This window comes from Callithrix jacchus, chromosome 6 (assembly GCF_049354715.1).
Source record: "Callithrix jacchus isolate 240 chromosome 6, calJac240_pri, whole genome shotgun sequence".
In the NCBI taxonomy this organism is placed as follows: domain Eukaryota; kingdom Metazoa; phylum Chordata; class Mammalia; order Primates; family Cebidae; genus Callithrix; species Callithrix jacchus.
The window spans coordinates 37,580,908-37,605,047 of record NC_133507.1 but is presented as its reverse complement, the minus strand read 5'-3'; the positions used below and the strand labels follow the sequence as shown (position 1 = coordinate 37,605,047).

Sequence of the window (24,140 nt, the reverse complement as noted above, 5' to 3'; positions counted from 1 at the left end):
CAATATTCAGTGTATTATTTAAGAAAAGACATGTAAAAGATCTCTTTGTAGGTCATTAGTTTATAATAATGTGATAATACTGCTCCATATTTTTCTGAGTTGTCCCATTTCATTATTGAAATGCAGTAATTTTAATGTTTGGTGATGAGTCAAAAAACAAATCTCTTATATCCCAAATCAAATTTTAAAAATAATTTTCTGTGCTTTCAGCCCTCAGTCATTCACTTCTTATCCAATATGCTAAAGTGGTGCTTCTCAAACTATTTGTGATGAAGAAGTAGCTTTTTCCCAGCAATCTATTATGGAGGGATTTTTTTTAACTTTAAAACTTTTGAAATAATCTTAGACTTTCCAAAAATTAATAAAACTAGTATTCTGGCATATCCTTCATCTAGTTTTCCTAAATGTCAACTAGAACATTAACACTGATACAATACTATCAACTAATCTGCAGACATTATTTAAATTTGGCCAGTTTTCTCAGCAATGTCCTTTTTTTGGTTGTTTTTACATATTTTTAATTTAAAAAAATATTTTTATTTTTTTCGTGTCTACTTTTTGTTCCAGAATCTAATCCAGGGTCTCATATTACATCTAGATGTCTTGTCTCTTTAGCCTCCAGTTTGTGAAGCCCAGCCCTTCTTTGTTTTTCATGATTTCATTGGTCTTTTATGATTTTGACATTTTTTATGAATCCAGACCGGTTATTTTATAGAATATCTCTCAATTTGACTTTGATGTTTTCCCATAATTAATTGAAGTTAGACCTTTTGGCATGAATATCACAGAAGTGATGTAGTCTTCTTGACTCACCTTCCCAGTACATCGTATCATGAGGCATATAATGTTGATGTATCTTACTGGTAATGTTAACTGATTACTTGGTTAAAATGGGGCTGCCATATTTCTTCACTCATTGTTTTTCCTTTTGTAATGAATAAGTATCTTAAGGTGAGACACTCTGAGATTATGCAAATATTTTGTTTTGCATCACACTTTTGCTCACCAGTCTTAACATCCATTGATGCAACAATAATAAATGTAACATTTGCCTAAGGGCAATAAAAAAATTCCCTTCTTCCTCCTATGATTATTAGTTGATATTCAACGATAAAGATTTGTTTCTGTTCAATGTTTTTTCTCAGTTTTGTTATCCCACCGTTAATGATTTTTGGACTGTCACTTGTTCACAGGCTACACTTTCAATAGGACTACCCTAGAGAAATGAGAACTATTTTTTACAGGGCATTTCAAAACCAGGAAGTAAATTGCCAGTGATGTTTCTCTCAGTTCTGTGAGATTTTAAAGGAATCAAGGAGGGTCAGGAGGTGGGTGGGAATAAAGTCATGTTATTTTTTTAATATAAAAGTTTGCTCTACTGTGGTACAAAAAAAGGAAAGTGCTGCTATAAAAATATGGGAAATATTTTGGGAGGTCAAGGTGGGCAGATCACCTGTGATCAGGAGTTCGAGACCAGCCTTGCCAATATAGTGAAACCCCGTCTCTACTAAAGAGACAAAAATTAGCCAGGCATGGTGGCACATGCCTGTAGTCCCAGCTACTTGGGAGGCTGAAGCAGGTGAATCACTTGAACCCACGAGGTGAAAGCTGCAGTGAGCCAAGATCGCACCACTGCACTCCAGCCTTGGGGACAGCACTAGATTCATTTGGTCTCAAAAAAAAAAAAAAAAAGAAAGAAAGAAATATATATGAAAAATAATAGAGTGAGGAGACTAAATGAATGTCTGAGTGACTCTCTAAGCCACATTTGACCCTCTGTTCCTTCTAGATTTTACTCTCATTACTTTACTCATGTGCACCCTTCTTCTCTCTTTTCTTTTACTACACATTCCACTATCAAGTATTCTGCCTTCCCTCCCACTTTGTTACCACCAACTTCACTCTCTAGACCCTTGATTTGTCTTATAATAGATATATTCAGGTGGATCAGTTCTACAAATGCTAGAGAATCTTAGAGAACTAGAAGGTTTAAGTATAAACCAAAGGATTTATCTGGATGTGACTAAAATTTTTAATTCTAAGGATCATCACAAGGCAAGTTAAAAGTCCTCTAGGGTTTCTTGTATTTTGTCTCAAACTACCTGCACTGTAGAGGCACATTAGTGCTCTTAGGGCTTTAGAAACAGTACCGAATTACTGTGGTCCTTCATTAAACCTATAGTGGGAGACTTCAGATTACAAAGACATGTTGTAGAAGTTAAAGGGGAGGGAGCGATGTTCAGCAGTTAAATATGTCACTGAATGAATCGCTATCTTATGGATAATAATAGGAATGCAATAAAAACTAGGTCAGGAACCCAGGAACCTAGGCACATCAATATTGTCACATGGAGATGCAACAAGTTATGTGTTGTTTTTAAATAATTTAATTATTCTCATGCTACCAAACTAGAATAATATATAAAACGAACCATTGAGATTGATTTCCACAAGCCACATAAAATTAGTCACATTAGTTATTGTTATTCTACTCTTTTTAATCAACTCAAATATGTGGCCTAATTATGAATATACTTTTGAAGAAATGTTAGTGAGCATAAATAACAGGCACTCTTCTCCCACTCATAAATCACAGTGTGTATAAAGTGAAGATAAGTAACCAGTGGGTATAACCACCTTGATAGACAGGCAAATGAAAATATACATGAAGTAAAGAGTTTAAGACAGTTGACATTTGGGAAAAAAAGTATGGAAAAATATATCTTTCCTCAAGGATTAATTTCTAGCCCTCTGAACTGGGAATAGCCAACTTGGTTCTTATCCTGTATCTGATACTAGCTGGCATGGTAGAAGTAATCAAACTATGGGATTCATTTTGAAACATTAATATCCACTTTATAATCTAAACTATTTACTGTAGACTTCCACAGTGATACTGCAGGAGTGAACCCTACATGGAAAAGAAGTGGAAATCGGTCAAGTCTTAGCATGTTTCTCTTACTTCCCTCTATCTGACGTCCTTTGGTACATTTCCCATTGCCATTCTTTTCTAGTTGGCTCTAGGTTCTATTCTGCTATCTGTTAATCCACACTTTGACCAGGACTGAGACCTAGTTTCTCAAGCTTGACTGTACCTAATACTTTTCCTTCTGCCTGTTGCTAGGTGACCATTGTGTGTGTGTGCGTGAGACTTTTATTATGGAAAATTTCAAATATATATAAAATGAAAGGGTAGCATAATGAATCTAAATATTCCTGTGACCCAGTTTCAGCAGTCATCAACTCATAGCCAATCTTATTTGATCTGTACATCCACTCACTTCTACTAAATTATTTTCAAAGCAAATTTCAAGCATCATATAATTTTATTTATAAATATTTCAATATGTACATGCAGCATTTTAATATTATGATTAACAGTGGCAGAATAAAATTCAGGGCTGGCTGTGGTGGCTCATGTCTGTAATCCTAGCACTTTGGGAGGCTGAGGTGAGCGAACAGCTTGAGCTCATGGGTTCAAGACCAGCCTGGGCAACATAGCAAAACCCTGTCTCTACAAAAAATACAGGAAATTAGCCGGGTGTGGTGGAACACACCTTTAGTCTCAGCTACTTGGGAGGCTGAGGTAGGAGCACTGCTTGAGCCTGGGAAATGGAAATTACAGTAAGCCAAGATTACACCACTGCACTCCAGCCTGGGTGACAGTGACTCTGTCAAGAAGAAAAAAAGAAAATTCACTAAGATTAATGAGTTCTCTCTGTGTGTACTCCATTGTTCAAATAACATACTAATCATACAATATAATTCAATTATTTTTAATATTAAAAATAAAATTTAGTAATAAGATTTTATCTTTTGAATCTTTCTGGAAGATATACCACACTTATATAGCTTTGGCAAGCAGACTACTTCTACAGAAGAAACTAGCTTTTGCGGTCTGCCCAGCCTCAGAATGTTAAAATATGATTCTTAAAAATATTTTTCTCCTATTCTTCCTTAAAATATAGTACTATGTAATTTTACAAATGAATTTAAGAGACGATATGAATACCTAATAATGCATGGAATGCAATAGATAACATGCTATGTAAGTTTTGATTTCTCAACTCTACTTTGAAATGTTGAAAATTATAACATTCTGGAGTTCTCTGTTCTCTATTTTCTCTAGTAATGTCATATTCTACTCCCAGTGATAAGAATGTAATATATTTTAATGTGCCAAAGTCTATTATGTTGAGTAACATGATCAATGAAGTTCACTGTAATGCATGTTTCTCCTATTTTTAGGATATTTGCTTAAGAGCAGGGTACGCATTAACCCTTTTTGCCTTCAATAATCGCTTTCAGCAATACATAATATTGGAAAGTGGAATAATGACCATATTTATTTTTGTACCTTTTCTTGAATCAACAATCGAAACTGAGAAGGCAATGGCAGCATTTCAGGTATAAAATCAGAGATTAACTCCTCAAATTAATAAATATGTCATTTTTTGAAAACTTGAAAATTACAATTTGGAGGCCCAGAAAAATGTTTACTTGTTTGTAAAAATTTAGTACTTTGTATATAAGCCCCTCTACCTCATAAAAACTTGGGAGCTATGAGGATTTCTTCATTAATATAGAATTTTACAGGTTACAAGATGCTTATGCCTTTACACCTCATCTGATGTTTATAATAAGCCTGTGGGGTTGACAATTGGTATTATTTTCAATACCCCATATTAAAGGACATAGGCTGGGCACAGTGTCTTACGCCTGTAATCCCAGCACTTTGGGAAGCCAAGGTGGGCAGATCACCTGAGATTGGGAGTTTGAGAGCAGCCTGATCAACATAGAGAAATCCCATCTCTACTAAAAATACAAAATTAGCCAGGCGTGGTGGCACATGCCTGTAATACCAGCTGCTTGGGAGGCTGAGGCAAGAGAATTGCTAGAACTTGGGAGGCGTATGTTGCAGTGAGCTGAGACTGCACCATTGCAGTCCAGCCTGGGCAACAAGAGCCAAACTCCATCTCAAAGAAAAGAAAAATAAAAAAAGAAATAGGTAGAAAAATATGTTAGCATCCAAGACAGGTTTTCTAGCTGTAAATCTTTGGTTGATCACATTGACCCTTCAACCTAATAACGATTGTATGTATCTGGGAAGTCTTATTCTATTTTCTATCCTGTGCCCTTTAAGAGAAGTCGTTTCTATGAACTCATTGAAAGAGTGCAAAGATTGCAAGCATTGTAGGAAGAATAATAGCACTTCCTATGGTCACTGCCATGACCAGACAGGAACAAGTGCTCTTAACTCTCCACCCCCGACATGCTTCTTCTATTGAATCCTCTAAATACTTCATTTACTCTTCTAAAAAGTATCAAAGGAATAAAAAATTTTTAAAAAAATTACAAAAGTGTGGCCGGGTGCGGTGGCTCACACCTGTAATCCCATCACTTTGGGAGGCTGAGGCAGGTGGATCATGAGGTCAGGAGTTTGAGACCAGCCTGGGCAACATGGTGATATCCCGTCTCTACTAAAATACAAAAAATTAGCTGGGCAGGTGGCTGATGCCTGTAATCCCAGCCACTCGGGATGCTGAGGTGGAAGAATCACTTGAACCTAGGAGGCAGAGTGAGCCGAGATTGTGCCACGGCACATTAGCCTGGGCGACAGAACGAGACTCTGTCTCAAAAAAACAAACAAACAAACAAAAAATTACAAAAGTGTAGAGAAGCTGAGTAGAAAATGTGTAAAGATTCTCTTCTTTCTTCCTTTTTTTCTGTTTTCAGATTGTCGTATTGGCTAAAGTCATTAGAGATGTGGACCATATTACTTTGTCTTCAAGAGATGTTACTATTGTAGTTGACAGTCTGTATTCAGTTCAGACTTCAACTATTGTCCTGACAGGTAAGAAATGACTAGAAGTTAATTTTAGCCACATAAAACTATTTTCAAAAACAGTTTACTGTAATCTGAATAATAATAAAATAATACACCTGATACTCTGCCACAAGAACTCATGTTTATCTACATGGAACTCCACAGCAAGTCTACAGGAAACAATGGGTATCTACTCTGCACCCAAAATAGAAGCAGAGTAACTCTGAACAGACTTTTTGCTTTCCTACTTACTTTTCCAAACCCTTAATTATTTTTTTCCAGGATATAAATGAGAATTCAACTATGAACTACCAGAAGCAAAATCAAAAAACTGATTTATAATGGTGGTGGCAGATTTACACAGATGTACTTCTGTCTGGTTTTCTTTTGTCCAGTTGTGCACATTTTGCTAACACTGAAAAGTTATTTATGTCACTATGTAACAAAGCAAAGCAAGATGGTCCCATAGAGTTCTCAACACATTTAATGCTATTGCATAACTGCATCTACTGCAGACCTAACCCAACAGCTCACACGTATTAGGTGATCAGTAATATTTAATTGACTTGTTATACCTCTTTCAAATTAACATAAGACAGGGTCAGAATTATAGTAATATGCAGTAACTACTACCATTATAAAGAAACAAGTAAGTTATTTTTTTCTTTTTAACTAAAATGGATCTCTAAAGGAAACTTCACTTGATGCCATAGAATTCTATTTTTATGAAGTATATTTTCATGGCAAGGAAGGAAAAATGAAGCAATAAACGTTCTGATGGAAACTAGCTAGAAAAAAATGTTTAAAGAAGTTATTAAATATGTTTTAATCTAAATAACATTATTAATTCAGTGTTACAGTAATTCTGTGACTCTGAAAAACAACTGTAGTGGGTATACACTCCACAAACTCTTATGGGAAAGAAATGCTTTATTATACTAGCTTACAAATATTAAATTAATTTCCCCAGGATGAGGAGAAATGAATCTCAGAAATTACTGGACTTTCTCTGCACTCCATAACCAGAGTCATATGCATGCCCAGGGTATCTCCAGCAAAGCCTGATATTCAGGCCTCAGGTATAGTGTAAAAATAACTGATGTGCTTGATGTCAAGTTGACATGGTTCCGAGAAGAGTCTTCGAAGGTACAGAAGTTTTTAAGAGACTGTGATTTCTGTTACCAAGAATTCGGTTTTCCTATATATACCACTTAGCTATTCTCCACTCAAAGTGGAGAATACTCCTTTGAGAACTATAAACCTTAGTTCTCTTTCTTAGCTGCTCCCTTCGTTTCCATTTCTAACTTCCCATCTTTAAAGCTCTTTTTAATTTTAAATAGAGCTTACCTTTAGACGATTTTTGCTTTAGATGATACAACCCAGTTTTCCCCATTCTGAGGCAATAAACACAAAGAATTTCTTGGCTTATAATAGAGGCCAGACAAAAATACAAGGAAAACAAAAACTCAGGTCATATAGAATATCCACACACAAATATAAAAATACGTTTTCATTTTCAAACACAAATATACATAAAATAGTAAGTTGGTAGCTACACAATTAATGGGACACTTTATTATTTTAAATCTGAAAACATTTCTTTTTATGGTAAAAATGTCAATGAATTTAAACCTCAGTAAGCAATACATTGATTTTAAAGTATTAATAAAGCTTAAAGTCACTTCAACTGCAAAAAGGACATATTAAATGTTCTTATGATAATCAAATCATTATGTTCATAGTTATTTTTAAAACCCTAAAAACTTCAAAACAAAATATATTCTGAAGCTATGGAAGAAGGAAAACCTCTGATTTTCAAAACTGTACACCCTTACATAAACCTAGTTATACAGTTTGTGACAGAAAACCAAACTGTAATTTTGGGGCATTTATTCTGTATTTACATATGCATGCTTTTCCTCAGTGCTGCTTCATTGACAGAGGTGTCTTGTGACACAAACTTTTTTCAGTGCTATGTGCAATTAATGAAAATACTGTACGTTTATATCAATTAAATAACACAAACATTTTTCTTCTTTAATTTATAGGGAATTTAATAGCAAGCCTGATTCATTCTAGAGCTGGTATCTCAGAAGCATTTACCACATTTGAAACAATCAAACAGCTCTTCTATCATTTGTTCTCAGGGACAAAAGAGGTAAAAACAAAAAGCAACCAATTCTAAAATTAAATATGCTAAAACTATAATTTACCTTTCTGTGTACTAATTTTTCCATTGGTTGACTATGTTATATAATATAGTTCCTGTTCCTAACTCAAAATTAGATGACTTTTCTAATACTAATTAGTCATACATATCTGCCATTTACAATTTTAATTCCTATAAAAATATACATTTGTTTTAACTCTAAGACTTAGGATTTTAATAACAAAAGCAGTATAAAACAACTGTAATTAAAGATTTAAAAAGAACTAACTACCTGTTCAAATTAGTTTCTGATTTAGAAAACAAAAAACCCTATATAATAGGTGATCTAAATGCTGGAATTAAGAGTCAATTTATAAATACATTGATGACAAAGAAATTTATAATTAAAATGTTTGTCAAGTAACAAAAACAGATGACTCTGATCTAAGTCATTTCTATGATTTGAAATGAATGAAAATGGAATACATAGGATAGTTTTCCTTATGTGCCAAGCAGGGTTAGATGTAAGGGTGTGTGTAAGAGGCTGTGCTGGTCACAGCAGTGGCTTGCCTCTGAGTGTTCCCCAACTCTCTTCCACTAAGGTCTAAAGCAGTGTTACTCCACCTTTAGAGTGTATCAGAATCACCTGGTGGGCCTGTTAGATTGCTTGGCCCCATTCCTGGAGTTTCTGAGCCAGTACATTTGAGGTGGGCCCTAGAATTTGCATTTCTAACAAGTTCCCAGCAGCTGAACTGCAGGTCCAGGGTTCAAGGTGTAGAAGACATATGAGCATACAGAGCAACTGGATGCCAACATAAAGACCAATATGTTTACTTGATGAAACTTTTTATGCTACCACCTATCATATTCCATAACAACTGCCCAGGAGCATACTTTACTTAATTAGTCTTATGACCAACCTATGGGTCATAGACAGAGGGAATTTTCCTCAAAGAACTATTTTTTTCTAGAGTCCTGTGGTCTGATACTTGCGCTTCTTTCTTTGTTTTGAACAGTGGAAAAGTGAGTTGCTTTAGTAACATCTAAATGTTAAAAAAAAAAAAAGTAATAAGTAAATAAATGAGTTGCTTTCCCTAAGATTTCTGTTGCCAAGAGTTCAGGTTTCCTACATGTACCACTTAGCTATTCTCCAGTCAAAGTATCTGGTCCTATTTCTGTGAGAACTATAAACAAAATAATTAAATAAGAGTTTCTAGGGGTGGAACCCAGGCATAACTGTCAGTTATATGGGTGATGCTAATGGACTGTCAGGGTTGTGCTCCACTGCCTTAGTTCAAACTCAAAGGTTCTTTCTTGGGCAGTACATTAGAATTACCTGTCACACCGTAAAAAAAGAAGGAAAAAAGCCCAGATTCTACCCTCAAAACATTTTGATTTATTTGGTGGGCTTTAAAAAAAAAAAATTCTGAAAGGTTCTAAAATGTAGTTAAGATTGAGAACTAACAGAAATCAATGGCAGTTGACAGCTCTTGGTAAAAATATGACTGTTAAGCTTCCATCTATACATTGCCATTTGTTTGCATACATATTTGCTTACACTTGCTCCCTCCCTTACAGAGACTTTCCTATGCAGTAGCTAATTAGATCACTAAGATATTTTAAGAACAAAGCCCATTGGTTAAGAAAGAAATGTTTCTTCATTTAGGTTCATTCAGCTTGTTCCACTGCTCTTGGCTACCTAACATATAGTGCAAATGCTTTCCGCATCCTATTAAAGGAATGCAGGGATAAACCTAATCAGTTCATTTGTATTAAAAAATAATATCAGCAGAGATGCGAGTATTAACCCAGCATTTTTGAAGGAATTTCAAATGCAACAAATGGTGAAACTTCCTCCCATAAGGTATGGTCCTATATTAGAAGTCGCAGTAGTCAAATTATTGATAGAGGAAACTTTAAGGAGGTTTAGTAAGAGCAAACAAGAGGAACTATTCTTTATATGAATATATCTTCTATATAGCAGAGGATAAACTTTATTCTAAATGGCCATTGCCAAAACCTGTTTTAATTGCAACTTAGCACCAGAGTTGTGGGTGCAGACAAGAATACACCTAGATCTTGAAGATCCTCTCTGGCCAGGATTATTCATATTTTAGGAAGTTTTTGGGAGACTGGTGACCACCACATCTGATTCAAGAAGTCACTTTTTAGTAGACTAGGGGTACATTTGACAGTTCTGAGACAAGAGCATCACCCCGACCTTAGCATCAAATGGGTCTTCTAGACTAGGCCAAATTCCCAGGGTAGAAACAGGGCTAAGTTAGGCTTAGTGGTTAAAATTATGGTGAAGTTTTCCAGGGACTTAATTCAGAGGATTTCAACTCACTGTTGTGGTTTCATCACAAACTTAAGTCCCCCCTAAAGAGGAAGAGAGGAGAATCTCTTTACTATGGGTAAATTATCTGTTCTGTAAATGGAATTGAATTACAAGTTTTCTCTGCAAGTAGTGATATTCATACATAGGAAATAGAACTACTCAAAATACATGATTAACTCTATGATAATGGAAAAGAATAGGATCCAATAGAGCATCATGGTTATCTATGATTGTAGATAACCATGTACAAACATAGATTCTCCAGCAATTTTAAGTACAGAGAATGATGAGTACATCTTTGGATCTACTTTGTTTAAAAAAACTGAAAGTCTGAAACGGGTGACCTAATTTTATGATAAGCCAAGGAACCTATATTATAACTGTTGTAATTGATAATGCTAAATTATTTTCACTGGTTCAAAAAATTACAACAAATAATGTAAGTAGTATTTTACACAGTGACTCCCACGGCTAGCCCATGGGATGACTTCGTGGGAAGTAGAAAAATATACCCCTTTTTCAGACCTATCTTCTTCAAAACCCAGCTGAAGTCTCTTCTTCCGTAACACTTCCCCTGATCACTTCAAGCAGATTTAATGTTCCAAATGCTTAGAGTAAATGAGTAAATAAGTGACTGAATATAAAATACTTACATGTAACATGCAGTTAGTGGAGGTAACATGTATGAATTAGGTCATTAGGCATTAAACCTGGTACCATTATTTCTTCATATATTTTTTCTGGGTGCATTATGTATTTATTTTAATAATGATAAAAATGTTTTTCTTTTAGTCTGGAGAAGAATGGAGGATCATCCAAAATTCCTATCTTTAAAAAAGGTATTTAAAAGAACTTGTTCTAACCCAATGTAAAGAAACTAAGAACTTTGAAAAAAGGTTTGATGAAATGCTGAAAAGAATAGACAATATAGAGAGGAATATAAATGAACTAAAGGAGTTGAAAAATACAACACGAGAACTTAGTGAAATATGCACAAGTTTAAATAGCAGAATGGATCAAGCAGAAAAAAGGATATCATCAGAGGTCAAAAACCAACTTAATGAAATAAAACGACAAGACAAGAATAGAGAAAAAAGGATGAAAAGGAATGAGCAAAGTCTCCAAGAAATATGGGACTATGTGAAAAGACCCAATCTACATTTGACTGGTGTATCTGAATGTGATGGAGAGAATGAATCCAAGCTGGAAAATACTTTTCAGGATATTATCCAGGAAAATTTTCCCAATCTAGCAGAGCAGGACACTATTCAACCCCAGGTAATACAGAGACCACCACAAAGATATTCCTCAAGAAGAGCAACCCCAAGGCACATAATCGTTAGATTCACCAGGATCGAAACGAAGGAGAAAATACTAAGGGCAGCCAGAGAGAAAGACCAGGTTACCCATAAAGGGAAGCCTATTAGACTTACAGCAGATCTCTCAGCGGAAACCCTATAAGCCAGAAGAGAGTGGGGGCCAATATTCAACATACTTAAAGAACAGAACTTTCAGCCTAGAATCTCATATCCTGCCAAACTAAGCTTCAAAATTGAAGGAAAAATAAAATCTTTTATGAACAAGCAAGTACTCAGAGATTTTATTATCACCAGGCCTGCTTTACAAGAACTTCTGAAAGAAGCATTATACATAGAAAAAAAAAAAAAACCAGTATGAGCCTTTCTAAAAACATACCAAAAAGCAAAGAGCATCAACATAAAGAAGAATTTACATCAACGAATGGATAAAATAGCCAGTTAACATCAAATGGCAGTAACCCTAAATTTAAATCGACTAAATCCCCCAATCAAAAGATACAGCCAAAACCTAATAGTATATCCAAAGATACACAAAGACTCAAAACAAAGGTTTGGAGAAAAATTTACCAACCAAATGGAGAGCAAAAACAAATAAATAAACAAAAAGCAGGAGTTGCAATTCTCACATTTGATAAAATAGATTTCAAAGCAACACAGATACAGTGGTAAAAGGATCAATGCAACAGTAAGAGATACTGATACCCAGATACATAAGACCCATAACGAGATTTAGACTCAACGAGACAGAAAATTAATAAGGATATCCAGGACTTCAACTCAGATCCAGAACAAGTAAACTCAATAAATATTTATAGAGTTCTCCATTTTAAATACACAAAATATTGATCAGCCATTATTAATATCCAATGGCTATTTCTGCAACCCCTGCATGCTCAGAGACCCTTTGGGGTGAACCTCCTGGAGACTGAGCCCAGGTGCCAGAAGACTCAGAAGCAAGGACAACTTTATTCAGATCCATGGTTGAGTTACAAGTTTGGTTTGATTTTTGGTCACAAGTCCTAAAATGCCATTATTCTGAGTTTATATCTAAATACAAAGCCCAAAACATTTACAGTTTGAAAAACATTAAAGCAAATCCCCACCACCCCACGCTGAAAACAAAGGCTTGGTTTGAAAATCACCACCAAGATGCTGTTCTCCCTGGTGTCTGTGGGGGAATGAAGGTGTAGGAGACCCCATGCTGGTTTCTGTCAGGGAATCCATAGTTTTGAATACTTGATGTTAGTGAAGATGTGATGCTTCTGACCATCTTTGGCTGCAGAGCAGAAACTGGCAGGATCTGACCCCATCAACCCAGCAGTGTCCCCAGCGCCTGAAGACCAGCACCCACCTGTGACAAGGCACGAGCTGGCTGCTGCTCTGGGTGATGTGCTCGATGGACTGCAGTCTGTAGTGAAGCACCCGGGCTCTGGAGAATCTCAGGCTCCTGAAGCATGAAATTCTATGGCCCAGTCTTGGAACAGCTGGGAGAACATGAAGAATGAATGCCCCTCACTCACAGTGAAGAATCAGAGGAGAGCCACTCTCTCTTTATTTGCATCTGATGTGTAAGCAGAGAGCCACTCTCTAGTGTTTTCAGGGCTCTTAGAAACTTTGATTCTTCCCTAGAGTGGAGGTTGAGCCACCATACTGGTCCCACACAGGGAGAGGAGGCACCACAACCCACTCTGCCCACCTCAAGACCAGCCAGTGGACAGGCCAGGCCTGAGGGGCTGCTGGCAAGCTGGCTCCTGAGCTTGATGCAGCAGAGTACCCAAATGGATACTGGAAAAAAGTTCCTGAGAGCTGGCTTGGCCGTGAGTCCTTGGTGGAGGGAGGGAGGAGCCGGTACTGAGCTGTGCTGTCACAGAGCATGGCTGTTGAGCCTGGCAGCCACTTCTTTGCTTCACCACATCTGCCCTGCCTTCTCAGTTCTGTTTCCTCCAGATGCTTCTGTGGCTGCAGGAACCACTCCCCAGGAACCTGAGGATGACCATATTCCCTTCTGGAGGAGTTCCCAGATCCCCTCAGGTCCAAGGGTGGGACTGTGTGGCAAATCCCCCCCGTGCTCTGAAGGCAGCTGGCGCCCTCAGGGCTGGTGCAGCTTCCCCGCTCTGTCAGCAGCGTCAAGGCTGAGGCGTAGAGGATGTAGCCCAGGGCGATGAGCCGCGCACGGGGAGGGGCCCAATGCAGAACAGGGAGGCCACAAAAAAAACCAGCAGCAATGAAAGCAGCGTTGGATAGCTACCCAGGAAGCACAGGCTGAGCCTGGGGCCACGGGCATGACCGGCCACCTGCGTCTGCCCTACGGGGCTCAGCAGGTGTCTGCTGGCCACCCCAGGTTCTATGAGGTGGTAGCGACAGAAGCTACTGAGAAAGTCGTCCCGGGAACACAGAGCCACCATCTGGCCTGCAAACTGAAGCACGGAGGCATAGGGGCATGGTGAGGTGGCACCACAGGCCTCAGGACAGCAGTGCCTCACCCCCACAGGCCACCCCGAGACTGCATCCCAAGCAGGAGCATCCAGAACCCTCTCTGAAGAGGCCAGGCTGGCCTTCCTGCCCACTCACTCTGTGGTTGATGGCAGACAATAGCCTGAAGAGTGCACAAACCAAGCTGGCGATCTCATAGCTCCAGATGGGCTGTAGCTCTGGGTCTCCCTCGTACTCAATTTCAAACCTGCACAGCCCAATGATGATCTAGAAACCCAGGCCATGGGGATGGGTCAGAAAACACAGCCCTGCACACAACTCAGAGGAGCCTAGTGGCCTCTGCTTGTGGGGGAGGGGGGAGCTGGGGATGAATCGGGGCCAGGCCACAAGCCTCCAGGACCCCGACCTCTCACCTGGTACCGGCCCAGGGGTGTGAGGATGAGTCCGCCCTTACCCACGATGTAGTCGGGGAGCTGCTTCTTTCCATTCTCATCCTACGTGGTGCCCAAGGCAAGTGTGAACTGCCTGAGCTGCCTGTCACTGAGCTGCCAGAGAGAAGTGCCTCTGCCCTCAGCGTCAAGGTGAAGCGAGGGAACTGGTCTTCACCCCACTGGCCTCCAACCGTGGCAACAATGGGACCCAGACAGGACACTCGGGGTGTGGGCCTGCCTCCCACAACACTGGATCCATCTCCGTGGTGCTTGGGACTTGGTATGTGGCTGACCACGGGCTAGGGGCAGTGACTCCTGTGGGGAAGGGGACCCCAATGACCATGGGACAGGCCCCATAGCTCATTCCTGAAATATCTGGCGCAGGTACTCCAGGGCCTTCTCCAGATATTCATCCATCTTCCGGACGGTGTCCTGCCCCATCTCATCCAGGTCATTGGCTGGGTAGGAGCCATTGGTGTCTGTGGGGCCAAAGCCCAGCCACAACAGGAAGGGGTAGCCAGCTGGGCCCTCCGCACACTGATCTGAGATGGACTTGGCTGTGTGCTTGGCCTGCGTGATGAGCTGAGCAAAGTGTAGGACCTACAAGGGAGGTGCGGGCAGGTCACCAGCAGGACAGGCCTGTGCTGCCAGCCAGGCAAGCCGGCTGGGGGCCCCAAGAGCAATGCACAGCCAGACCTCTGAGTGCCAGGAGGAGCAACTTCCACCAGAAGACTTTTAAAGACCAAAGGATGATCTTCTAAATGTGAAATTTCCCCACAAACACTGCCTTCGCTAGGAAAAAATGAGACTTTACTGAAATGGTGGAAGGAGATGCGGCATCAACTCTACACCCAGCCTCCCTCCTTCCCCCTGGAACCAGCACCTCACGGGCTCTGCTCAGCGCCACGGCTCCAGGGGCCCTGAGGACAGGCCCCGCCGATCCATTCACCAGGGTGTGGATCTCGGGCCCAAACATCAGGTTGTACTTGCAGCCCTAGCCCTCCAGGCTGTACATGTGGCTCTTCACCTTGAAGGAGGCATCAGTGACTGCTGGTGGCCACAGTGACAGGAAGCTGCCAGTGAATGTGGGGGCCATGAAGAGTTGGTGCTGGCAGTGGGGGATAACCAGCTCTGGAAGACAGGAGATGAACTGGTGTGCATTTCCAGAGCACAGAGTACCCACTGCTGCCCTTAGGATTCTGGGGTGCCTGAGGTGTCTGGGAAGCCATGATCCAGAGGTGTCCTCCTGAGGCCCTGCCTGGTGGCATCTCCAACACAGTAGGCAGCAGACATGAGCTCCCAGCAGTGTTTGCAGGAGGCAAACACCAGGAGGAGCAACAGAAACCAACACCCAACCCAGTCAGGATAAATGCACGGCAGAGACCAGGCTCACCTCCTGAGACGGCTGTCACGAGTCACCCTGAAGAAACGGCAGGGCCATGGGGCCACAGCTTGGACTGTGCAGCACCCCCCACGTTGGCACACCTGTGGTCTCCTACCTAGTGCCTGGTGGCTGCAGGGCAGGCAGATTTCAGCCAGTCTGACTTCACTGCACAGATGTGCCCCAGGAGTCTCCATAGCATCCTTTATCAGGGCTCACTCTAGAAGCATGGGTCCCTCTTAAAAGGCAGCCACCACTAGCTAAGGGCCTGACCCTTGTCTGCCCGCTTGCCCCATGCCGAGGACTTACCTTTCTGGATCATCTCAGCCAGGTTGGGCTGGGCAAAGACTTTAGCCACTCGGAACACCATGAGTGCGTGCTTGGGGCCGACCAGGTCTGTGCAGAACGCATGGTTCAGGAAGCCCACGAACAGTTTGGTGTACACCAGCAGGTTCTCCAGGACAAAGGGCGCCCTGGGGACCGAGGTGGCAGGTAGGGGTCAGCCTTCCCACTGGAAGTGGGGCTGCAGCAGTCCATGCCCCTAATGCCCCTGCTCGTCCTTGGGCTTACAGACTCTCCCTGGCCAAGGTGACAAGCTGTCATAGAGGACAGATGAGGGGGCCATGGGTGGGCAGGACAGAGGCAGGTGAGATCCAGGCCCTCTGAGGACACTTAGCAAGGCTGAGGCCCATTCCAAGTGGACTGAGACCACCACGGCAGAGACCGGCCCAGAGCCTGAGGGAAGGTCCCCGAGATAATTCAAAGGGGAAGGCCTTGGGCAAGGAGGGGAGAGGCCAGTGGCCACACCAGGTGCCATGGAAGCCTGGGGTCTGCTGTGAGGATCAAGCAGGGATGGGGGAAGGCGGCCACAGCTCTCCCCTGTGCTGGTGAGGAAGGGTCAAGGGATGGTTTGGGATCACGGTGAACATTCATCTGGGCCAGAAGAGAGAATGGACAGGGCAGGATGGGTCAATCACTGCTTCCATGAGAAACCAATTCTAGGGCCTGGCAAAGTTGAGCCTAGGAAAGGTTGGTCTGTGATCCACTCATTGGGGGCTGGGAGAGGAGCCCAGGAGGCCGCCAGGGCCAGGCTGACCCCAGCACAGGCTGCTGGCTTGGCCTCCACACACTGGAACAATGTCCACCAGGGGAGCCAGTGGCACTGAGGCTCACTTTTTCTCTGAAACAAACCGGGGCTTGGAGTCGCTGCCCAGAGGCTGCTTGTCAGGTACATAACCGCCACGGCTGCAGGTAGCTCAGCCACATCTCCAGGACCTGTGGGTGAGGTGTGTGCTGAGGGCCAAATCCTCCAGTGGCCTGGAGCATGGGTCCCAGGCAGCAGCTGTGTGGGACTGGCTCTGCCCATGTACCCCAGAGTGCTCAAGAGAGACGCACACAGCCCAGTGAGGTTTGGCTCTCTTGATGACCCTTCAGAAGCCAAGGTCATGGGCAAGCCTTTCCCAGCTGAGGGGGCCAAGTGCTCCCTGGTTGGATAAAGGTAAGAACCTGCCCAGCACCAGACATATGGGACAGGGCAGGGCTTTCCTGAGAGCTAGCACTGAAAACTGAAACAGAAAGAACAATGTGGCTTCCCAGTCCCCCTCCTTGCCAAGGCCTGTGACTACACTTGCTGTCTTCCTTCATCTGCCCCAGAGGACCTCCCTCCTCGGGGCACACAGAGGACCCAGGCACAAATGTGACAGGGCCAACACTCAGAGCTCTGAATGATGCATCCAGGGGCCAGCGACCAAACCAATGCTGCAGGAAGAGATAGTTTCTGCTGGACGAACCTCGGGACAATGGCCGTGCAGGGGATGGGGAGGGTCACCTGCTGCTTGCCCGATAAGGAGGCCCTGCTAACAGATGAGCCTGAGGCTCCCATCATCGAGGGTCAGCTCCACCCAGCACCTCTAGGAAGCTTAGCCCCTTTCTTCGGAGGAAGAAATAGAGGTTAAGACAGGTCAAGGAACCTCCCAAGGACACACAGCACGCAGGCAGAGAGTCAGTGTGGTTCCTGCACACACCTCACCTCAGCCCCACACAGACAGCTCCAGTGGGCCTGGGAGCCAGGGCAGCCCCAGCCCTTTTCCTGACAGGGGTGGAAGAAGCAAGAGACAACAGCACGGCAGGCCAGTATGGGGAGAAGCTCTGCGAGTCAGCTGAGAGGGTGAGAAGGCACCTGCCTAGGCCTCCAGAGGCATCACATGCTCTATGGGCAGGAAGGGACTCCCCTCACTCTGCCCCCCAATGCCCTGGGGAAAGGTCATGGTGGGTGACACCTGAGGAGGGAAAAGCAGAGGAGACAGCAGCGGTGGGAGGCCACAAGGGCCACGCACTGTTTGAACTCCTCCAGGGGGCTGGTGGCATGGGAGTGGTCAGAGGGCGAGGCTTGCTCTGGCTTCAGGCTGTTGGCAAAGGCATGCAGGTGCTTCAACAGCAGGTGCACCACCAGTACATGCTCCTCAGTGGGTGTGAACAACTCCTAGGTGGAGGAGCAGGTGTCAGGGCCAGGGAAGGGCCGCAGCGCCCACAGCACTCGGCATCCAGGTCTGACCACATCCCACCTCGGGTTGGTTGTTCTGCTTCCCCACAGGAGGCATGAGCCAGGCCAGGAGTGGAGCCACCCCCTGGGACACACTATGCCTGGCACCCAGAAGATGTGCCTTGCACTGCTTGGTCTAAACTACAACCAGCCAGTGGTAGGGAAGTGCTTGGCCCAGTACCCACACAGCCCACCTGGGGGAGGGCTGGCTAAGACAGACATATCTTCAGAGGGCCTCCCAGCCCTGCTTCTGTACTGCTGCATACCTGCAGTGAATAGCACAGGCCGCAGCCCACCAAGCGATGCCCTTGGGAACTCCTGCCTGCCTTGATCCTCAGGGCAGAAGGCTGGCATCACCCCCAAGCTCTGGATCCAGGGTCTCCCACCTGCCTCCCAAGTGTGTGCAGAAAGCACATGGAACCCAGGTGAGGTGCCTCAGACCTGTAATCCCAGCACGTTAGGAGGCTGAGGTATAAAGACTGCTAAGGCCAGAAGTTCGAGATTAGCCTTGGCAACACAGGGAGACCCTGACTCTACAAAAAATTTTAAAAAGTTCGCTGGGTGTGGTGGTGCACACCTATAGACCTAGTGACTCAGGAGGCTAGAGTGGGAGGATCACTTGAGCCCAGGAGTTCAAGGCTGCAGTAAGCTAGGATCATGCCACTGCACTCCATCCTGGATGACAGAGTAAGACCTTGTTCAAAAATAAGAATCCCATGGCTTTGCTTTCCTCCCCAATTCCTTCCACTGCTCCTTATTCTGGACACAGCCAGGCTTGGCCCATGAGAAGCCCCAGGCATCACTTCCTCTGTTGCCCAGGGACCTGTGGTCAGGAAAACTCCAAGACAAAAGCAGTCAAGCATACAAGGCCAAACTTTTTTTTTTTTTTTTTGAGACAAGGTCTCCCCGTCACTCAGGCTGGAATGCAGTGGCACAATCTCAGCTCACTGCAACCTCTGCCTCGCAGGTTCAAGTGCCTCAGCCACCCGAGTAGCTGGGACTACAAGTGTGCCCCACCACGCCCAGCTAATTTTTGTATTTTTAGTAGAGACGGGGTTTCATCATGATGGCCAGGATGGTCTTGAACTCCTGACCTCAGGTGATCCACCCACCTTGGCCTCCCAAAATGCTGGGATTACAGGCCAAACTTTTGATTTACAAGATACAAGCAGAATCCTGGAGACCTAGCCGAAGAGGAAAGCCTTTTTGCTGGCCATGGGCTTCCTCTGGTTGCTCAGCATTGGGAGGGCTGGCGGGAGCATTGAAAGTGGACGAGGGAAGGGGAGTGGGGGCGCTCTGAGTGGACATGCTCACCTCTCCACGCTTTGTTCCCCAGCCCTTTGTGCCTTAACACATCAGTGATGCTAAGTCTGGTGCAAGGCCCAGCCTCCGGCTATATCCTGGGATGCTGCAGACCCCAAATGGGCCACTACCCATATTGCTGCCCACTCAAGTCTCCATCAGGAAAATGTCCCCAAAGGTCCAGGTGACACTCAACAGATCAGTGGCTGAGTCTGAGGATGGAGGTATGGGTGGGAGGCATTTTCTTCTTTTTGAGACAGGGTCTCATTCTGTCACCCACACTGGAGGGCAGTGGCGTGTTCTCAGCTCACTGTAGCCTCTGCCTCCTGGGCTCAAGGTATACTCCCACCTCAGCCTCCCGAGTAGCTGGAACACAGGCACACACCACCACATCAAGCTAATTTTTGTATTTTTTTTTTTTTTTTGGTAGAGACAGGGGTCTCGCCATGTTGCCCAGGCTGGTCTCAAACTCCTGAGCTCAAGCAGTCTGCCCGCCTCAGCCTTCCAAAGCACTGGAATGACAAGCATGAGCCATTGCACCTGGCTATTTTCTTCTATCTTATATTAAGTCTTTGGGCAATGAATTTGCATTGTTTTGGAAGGAAGATCCTTTGAAATCTAGGTGGAAAATTAAAAAAAAAAAAAGGGAAGGAAGAGCCAGGTGCAGTAGCTAATGTCTGTAATCCCAACACTTTTTTAGGAAGTCGAGGCAGGCGGATCATTTGAGGTCAGGAGTTTGAGACCAGCCTGGCCAACATGGAGAAACCACGTCTCTACTAAAAATACAAAAATTAGCCAGGCGGATTGCTCATGCCTCTAATCCCAGCCACTCAAGAGGCTGACAAAGGAGAATGGCTTGAACCTGGAAGGGGGAGATTACAGTAAGCCGAGATCATTGTCACTGCATTCCAGCCTGGGCAACACAGCAAGACTCCATCTCAAAAAAAAAAAAAGGAAAAAATAAGGAGACAAGTATGAGATATAATAGCTGTACGTATACTGTCCAGCTAGAATGGCACCAGCGGGGAGGGAAGTTAGACCAGGGTCTTTCTCCTCCAGTCTCAGCCCTGGATCTCCCTCTGATCCTGTCCTGAGATCTTGAGCAGTGACATCCTCCCTGTGGCGCGGGGAAGGGGACAGCCTCCACATGGAAACTGGAACACTGCCTTCCTCGCTAGTGTACTTGCTCTACCTCACCTGGTCCTTCTGAAGGGTCTCGAGGGCTCAGTGTCTGCTCATGCCCCAGCATGGGGCAATTGCATGGAACCCTCACAGCCTATTTTCCTGTATTTGCTGAGCCAAACTTCTCCCTCAGCTCTGCACCCCTGCTGGGCCGCCATGTTCCCACATGGATCCCCTGGCCACAGTCGTACCTGTTTGCTTCTTAAGGATATGTTCCCAAAGCCCCACATTTCCCACTGGGTCCAGCCTCACAGCACCTCAGCTCACACCACCTGGGCCTCACTTGTCACCCCTCCCACCATGGGGTTTGCCGGATGCTTCCTGGACACTGCCCTCCCTCTCTGACCCAAGCCCTCAGGTCCCTCCTCTGCAGTGACTCCTGTGGAACAGGGGTGCCTCAGTGTGCTGTGGCCACCATCCCAGCCCACTGGCACACGGGGGCCAGCACGTTTTCTCATCTTGTGCTCAATTCCCATTCAATCACGTATGCTCCTTCCCAGGAGAATGGGACAGATTTGGGCTGCGAGCACAGCTCGTCTCCTCAGGCTCTCCAAGATTCGTTAACTCTGCCATCCCTGAGCCCCTACAGGTCTGAACTTAGTTTCACTGACCTCAAATCCATCCACACGCTTGTCAATTTTGCCTAGACATCCACAGCCTCTATGAGGTTACCACCTCTATTGTCATCTGCCTCTGGAGATGTGCATAAGTGGCCAGGGCTCCCCGGTGAAGGCCAGGCCCTGGCCAGGTTAAGGACTGACAGCATCTGTGGGCTACAGGGCCAAGCCCCAGGTCATCCCCACCCCCCTGCCTCACACACAGGCTCTGAGTCACAGCACCTCCAGGCTGGGTGATAGTTCTGAACAAAGCAGAACCCACACCACCCGTAAGTCCCAGGCCTGTGTGTCTTCAGCTCCTTCCTGAGCGGCAGACCCTGCAGAGTGTGGGTAAACCAGGCCACTGCAGAGGCCTGAGGACTCCAGTTCTCCAAACCAGGGCCAAGCCCCAGCCTCCAACACTGGAGAGCTTGTGACACCTCCACTGACTGGGAGCTTGGCCAGCCAGGGCCACATGCCCACATGCCTCTTCTGCCACACAGCCACATCCCCCACCCCCACCCCCAACCAAGCTGGTCTGCAAAGCCAGGGCCTAGGCCAGGCTGGAGGCTGACCCCTGCCTCCCCCAACACAGGGGCTTCGCTCTGCCTGGAACTAGCCTCTTAGTCACCAGTGGCCAGCCCTGCCCGGCCCCCTGCTTTTCCAGATACAGAAATGCACTCTGGGCAGGGGGAAGGGAACGAATGAGCGCAGCCAGTACTTGGTAGGCGTGGAGGGCCTGGAGGCTGGGTTGGGCAGGGCTGTAGAGGGTGCTGGAGACACTGAGTCGGTAGTGCAGAACCTCCAGCTGAGACAAGGAACAGAAAGAAGCCGGAAGAGGCAGAAGAGCAGAGAACAGGAGGATGGGGTGGGGAAGTGAGGAGAGAGGAACAGACACCGGAGGGGCAAGCAGAGAGAGAAGAAAAGCAATGAGAATGAGCCCAGAAGTGAAAAGAAAAAACAAAAACAAAAGCACGGTCAGTGATAAACCAAACAACTGCAGTCCCAGCAGCTGTGGGCCGGCGCAGCTCCCCTCTCTGCAGTCAGGCCAGGGCTGTGGCCGCATTCTCCTCAGCCTTAGCGGCCCAGGCAAGTGGACCCTCCAGGTTACCTGGGTGGCCCCTCAATGTCGCTGGGGCCTAAAGGCCTCCCCAGCTCATTGAAGGGCCCAACTCACTGCCCTTCCAGATGGGGCCCACTCTCCCCAGTGACTCTGAGGTCACACTGTGTGTGGTACCACATACCAGAGCCCTCCAAGAGCCCAGGGCCCTCGCTGGGACATGCTCCCAGCCACTATGACCTCAAGGTCCTGAGGCTCAGAAAAACTAGTGGAGCATGTTCCAGGAGGAGGACTCTGTACAGAAAAGACATATTGACTGGATTTCTCTGGGTTATCTTGAGAAATTTACCAAATTGGTATAAGACATGATCAATTCCTTTGTGTCTAGAACTCAATGTCCCCTTCATGAGTGGCTCTCTGAGAACTGCAGATGAGAACAGGTCCCCAGGGCTAGCAAAGAGATGAGCACAGACTCAGGCCACCACGCCCCGCTCTCCACACCTCACAGTCTGGAGGTCAGCTGAGGTGGTGTGCACATCAGTTCTGACTCCAGAAACCCTCTCCTACTGCACCAGGAACTCCTACCCTCCAGATATAGTAGGTTTTTAAGGCGGGATCTGGCCACAGCCACACATACCCAGAGGCAGCAGGAACCTGAGGCTGAGCTGGCTCCTAATCAGAACCCTCCAACCTACTGCCCCGCAGCACCACAGCCTGCCGAAGCAGCCCTTCAGCCCAGTGCAGCCAGAGCTGGCCTAGCATACATCCTGTCCTGCGAGCAGCATGCCCCTGCCCAAGCAGCGCATCCAGTGGACTCCAGAGGAGAGATCAGAACACATGCCAGACACCATTACATGCAAAGCAGGGCGGGGAGCTGTTGCCCTCCACAGCCTTCCCTGTGCCAGACCTGAGGCTCAGGCAGGAATCAGACACACAGTTCCCTAGTGTTGGTCTCTGCCCTCGCCTGCAGGAACACAGTGGCCTGCAGGAACACAGTGGCCTGCAGCCCCATGGCCATCCTCACTGCCCACAGGACCACTGGAGAGCAAGCATGTACCCTGGATTCAACCAGGGTGAGGAGGACGACCCCAGGAACCTCACTTCCTGCATCTGGAAATAAGGGCTAGCAGGGATGGGCAAAGATTTCTGTATGGCAGGTGCAGTACAGGCCTGGGCAAGTGGCAAGAAGCCTTGGGGACGTGGACCTCCACAGCTGCCTTTCTCTGGCTCCCACCTACCCAGTTTTCTCGTGTTTTGCCTCAACTGGAAGAGGTGAACAGTGGAGCATGTCTGGGCCCTTGGTCCAACCACTGCAAGTCACTCTGAGCAGGGCCCACACACCTCAAGGTCTGGCCAAGAGGAAGCAAATGTGGGGAAGAAGGAAACGACACCTCCTGCCCTCCACAGGAACAGCCCCCATCCTTCCCCTGGCCCATGAGGACACACAGTCCTCATAGGCAACAGCCAAAAGAGCCTCTCTGGCTGGCCCTTGAAAGCAGGTGTGCTTCCACTCGCTCAGAAGGCAGAACAGGAACATAATGCAGTGCAGCGGCCCCTGCCCCTGCCAGGTCATGCCACAC

General features: G+C 45.3%; 1 protein-coding gene, 1 long non-coding RNA gene and 1 pseudogene across 3 annotated transcripts in view; all 3 read right to left on the bottom strand.

Annotated features, from left to right (window-relative positions):
* Positions 1 to 3,307: 3,307 nt before the first annotated feature.
* LOC144576617 (uncharacterized) lies at positions 3,308 to 9,344 on the bottom strand. The gene is made up of 2 exons (XR_013518839.1): positions 7,175 to 9,344; positions 3,308 to 3,671 (listed from the first exon to the last, which is right to left on the bottom strand). It is a non-coding gene; the product is annotated as an uncharacterized LOC144576617 (long non-coding RNA).
* Positions 9,345 to 11,885: 2,541 nt separating this feature from the next.
* Positions 11,886 to 14,788, bottom strand: LOC128932352 (uncharacterized). The gene is made up of 3 exons (XM_054257344.2): positions 14,521 to 14,788; positions 14,205 to 14,333; positions 11,886 to 13,616 (listed from the first exon to the last, which is right to left on the bottom strand). The coding sequence occupies exons 1-3, from the start codon at positions 14,557 to 14,559 to the stop codon at positions 13,239 to 13,241; spliced, it is 546 nt and encodes a 181-aa protein (XP_054113319.1). The 5' UTR covers positions 14,560 to 14,788; the 3' UTR covers positions 11,886 to 13,238.
* LOC100388813 (sphingomyelin phosphodiesterase 4-like) overlaps positions 11,886 to 24,140 on the bottom strand; it is a 29,277-nt pseudogene continuing 17,022 nt past the window's right edge. The window contains exon 11 of the transcript XR_013518837.1: positions 11,886 to 15,097. The product of XR_013518837.1 is annotated as a sphingomyelin phosphodiesterase 4-like (transcript). The remainder of the gene's footprint in view (positions 15,098 to 24,140) is intronic.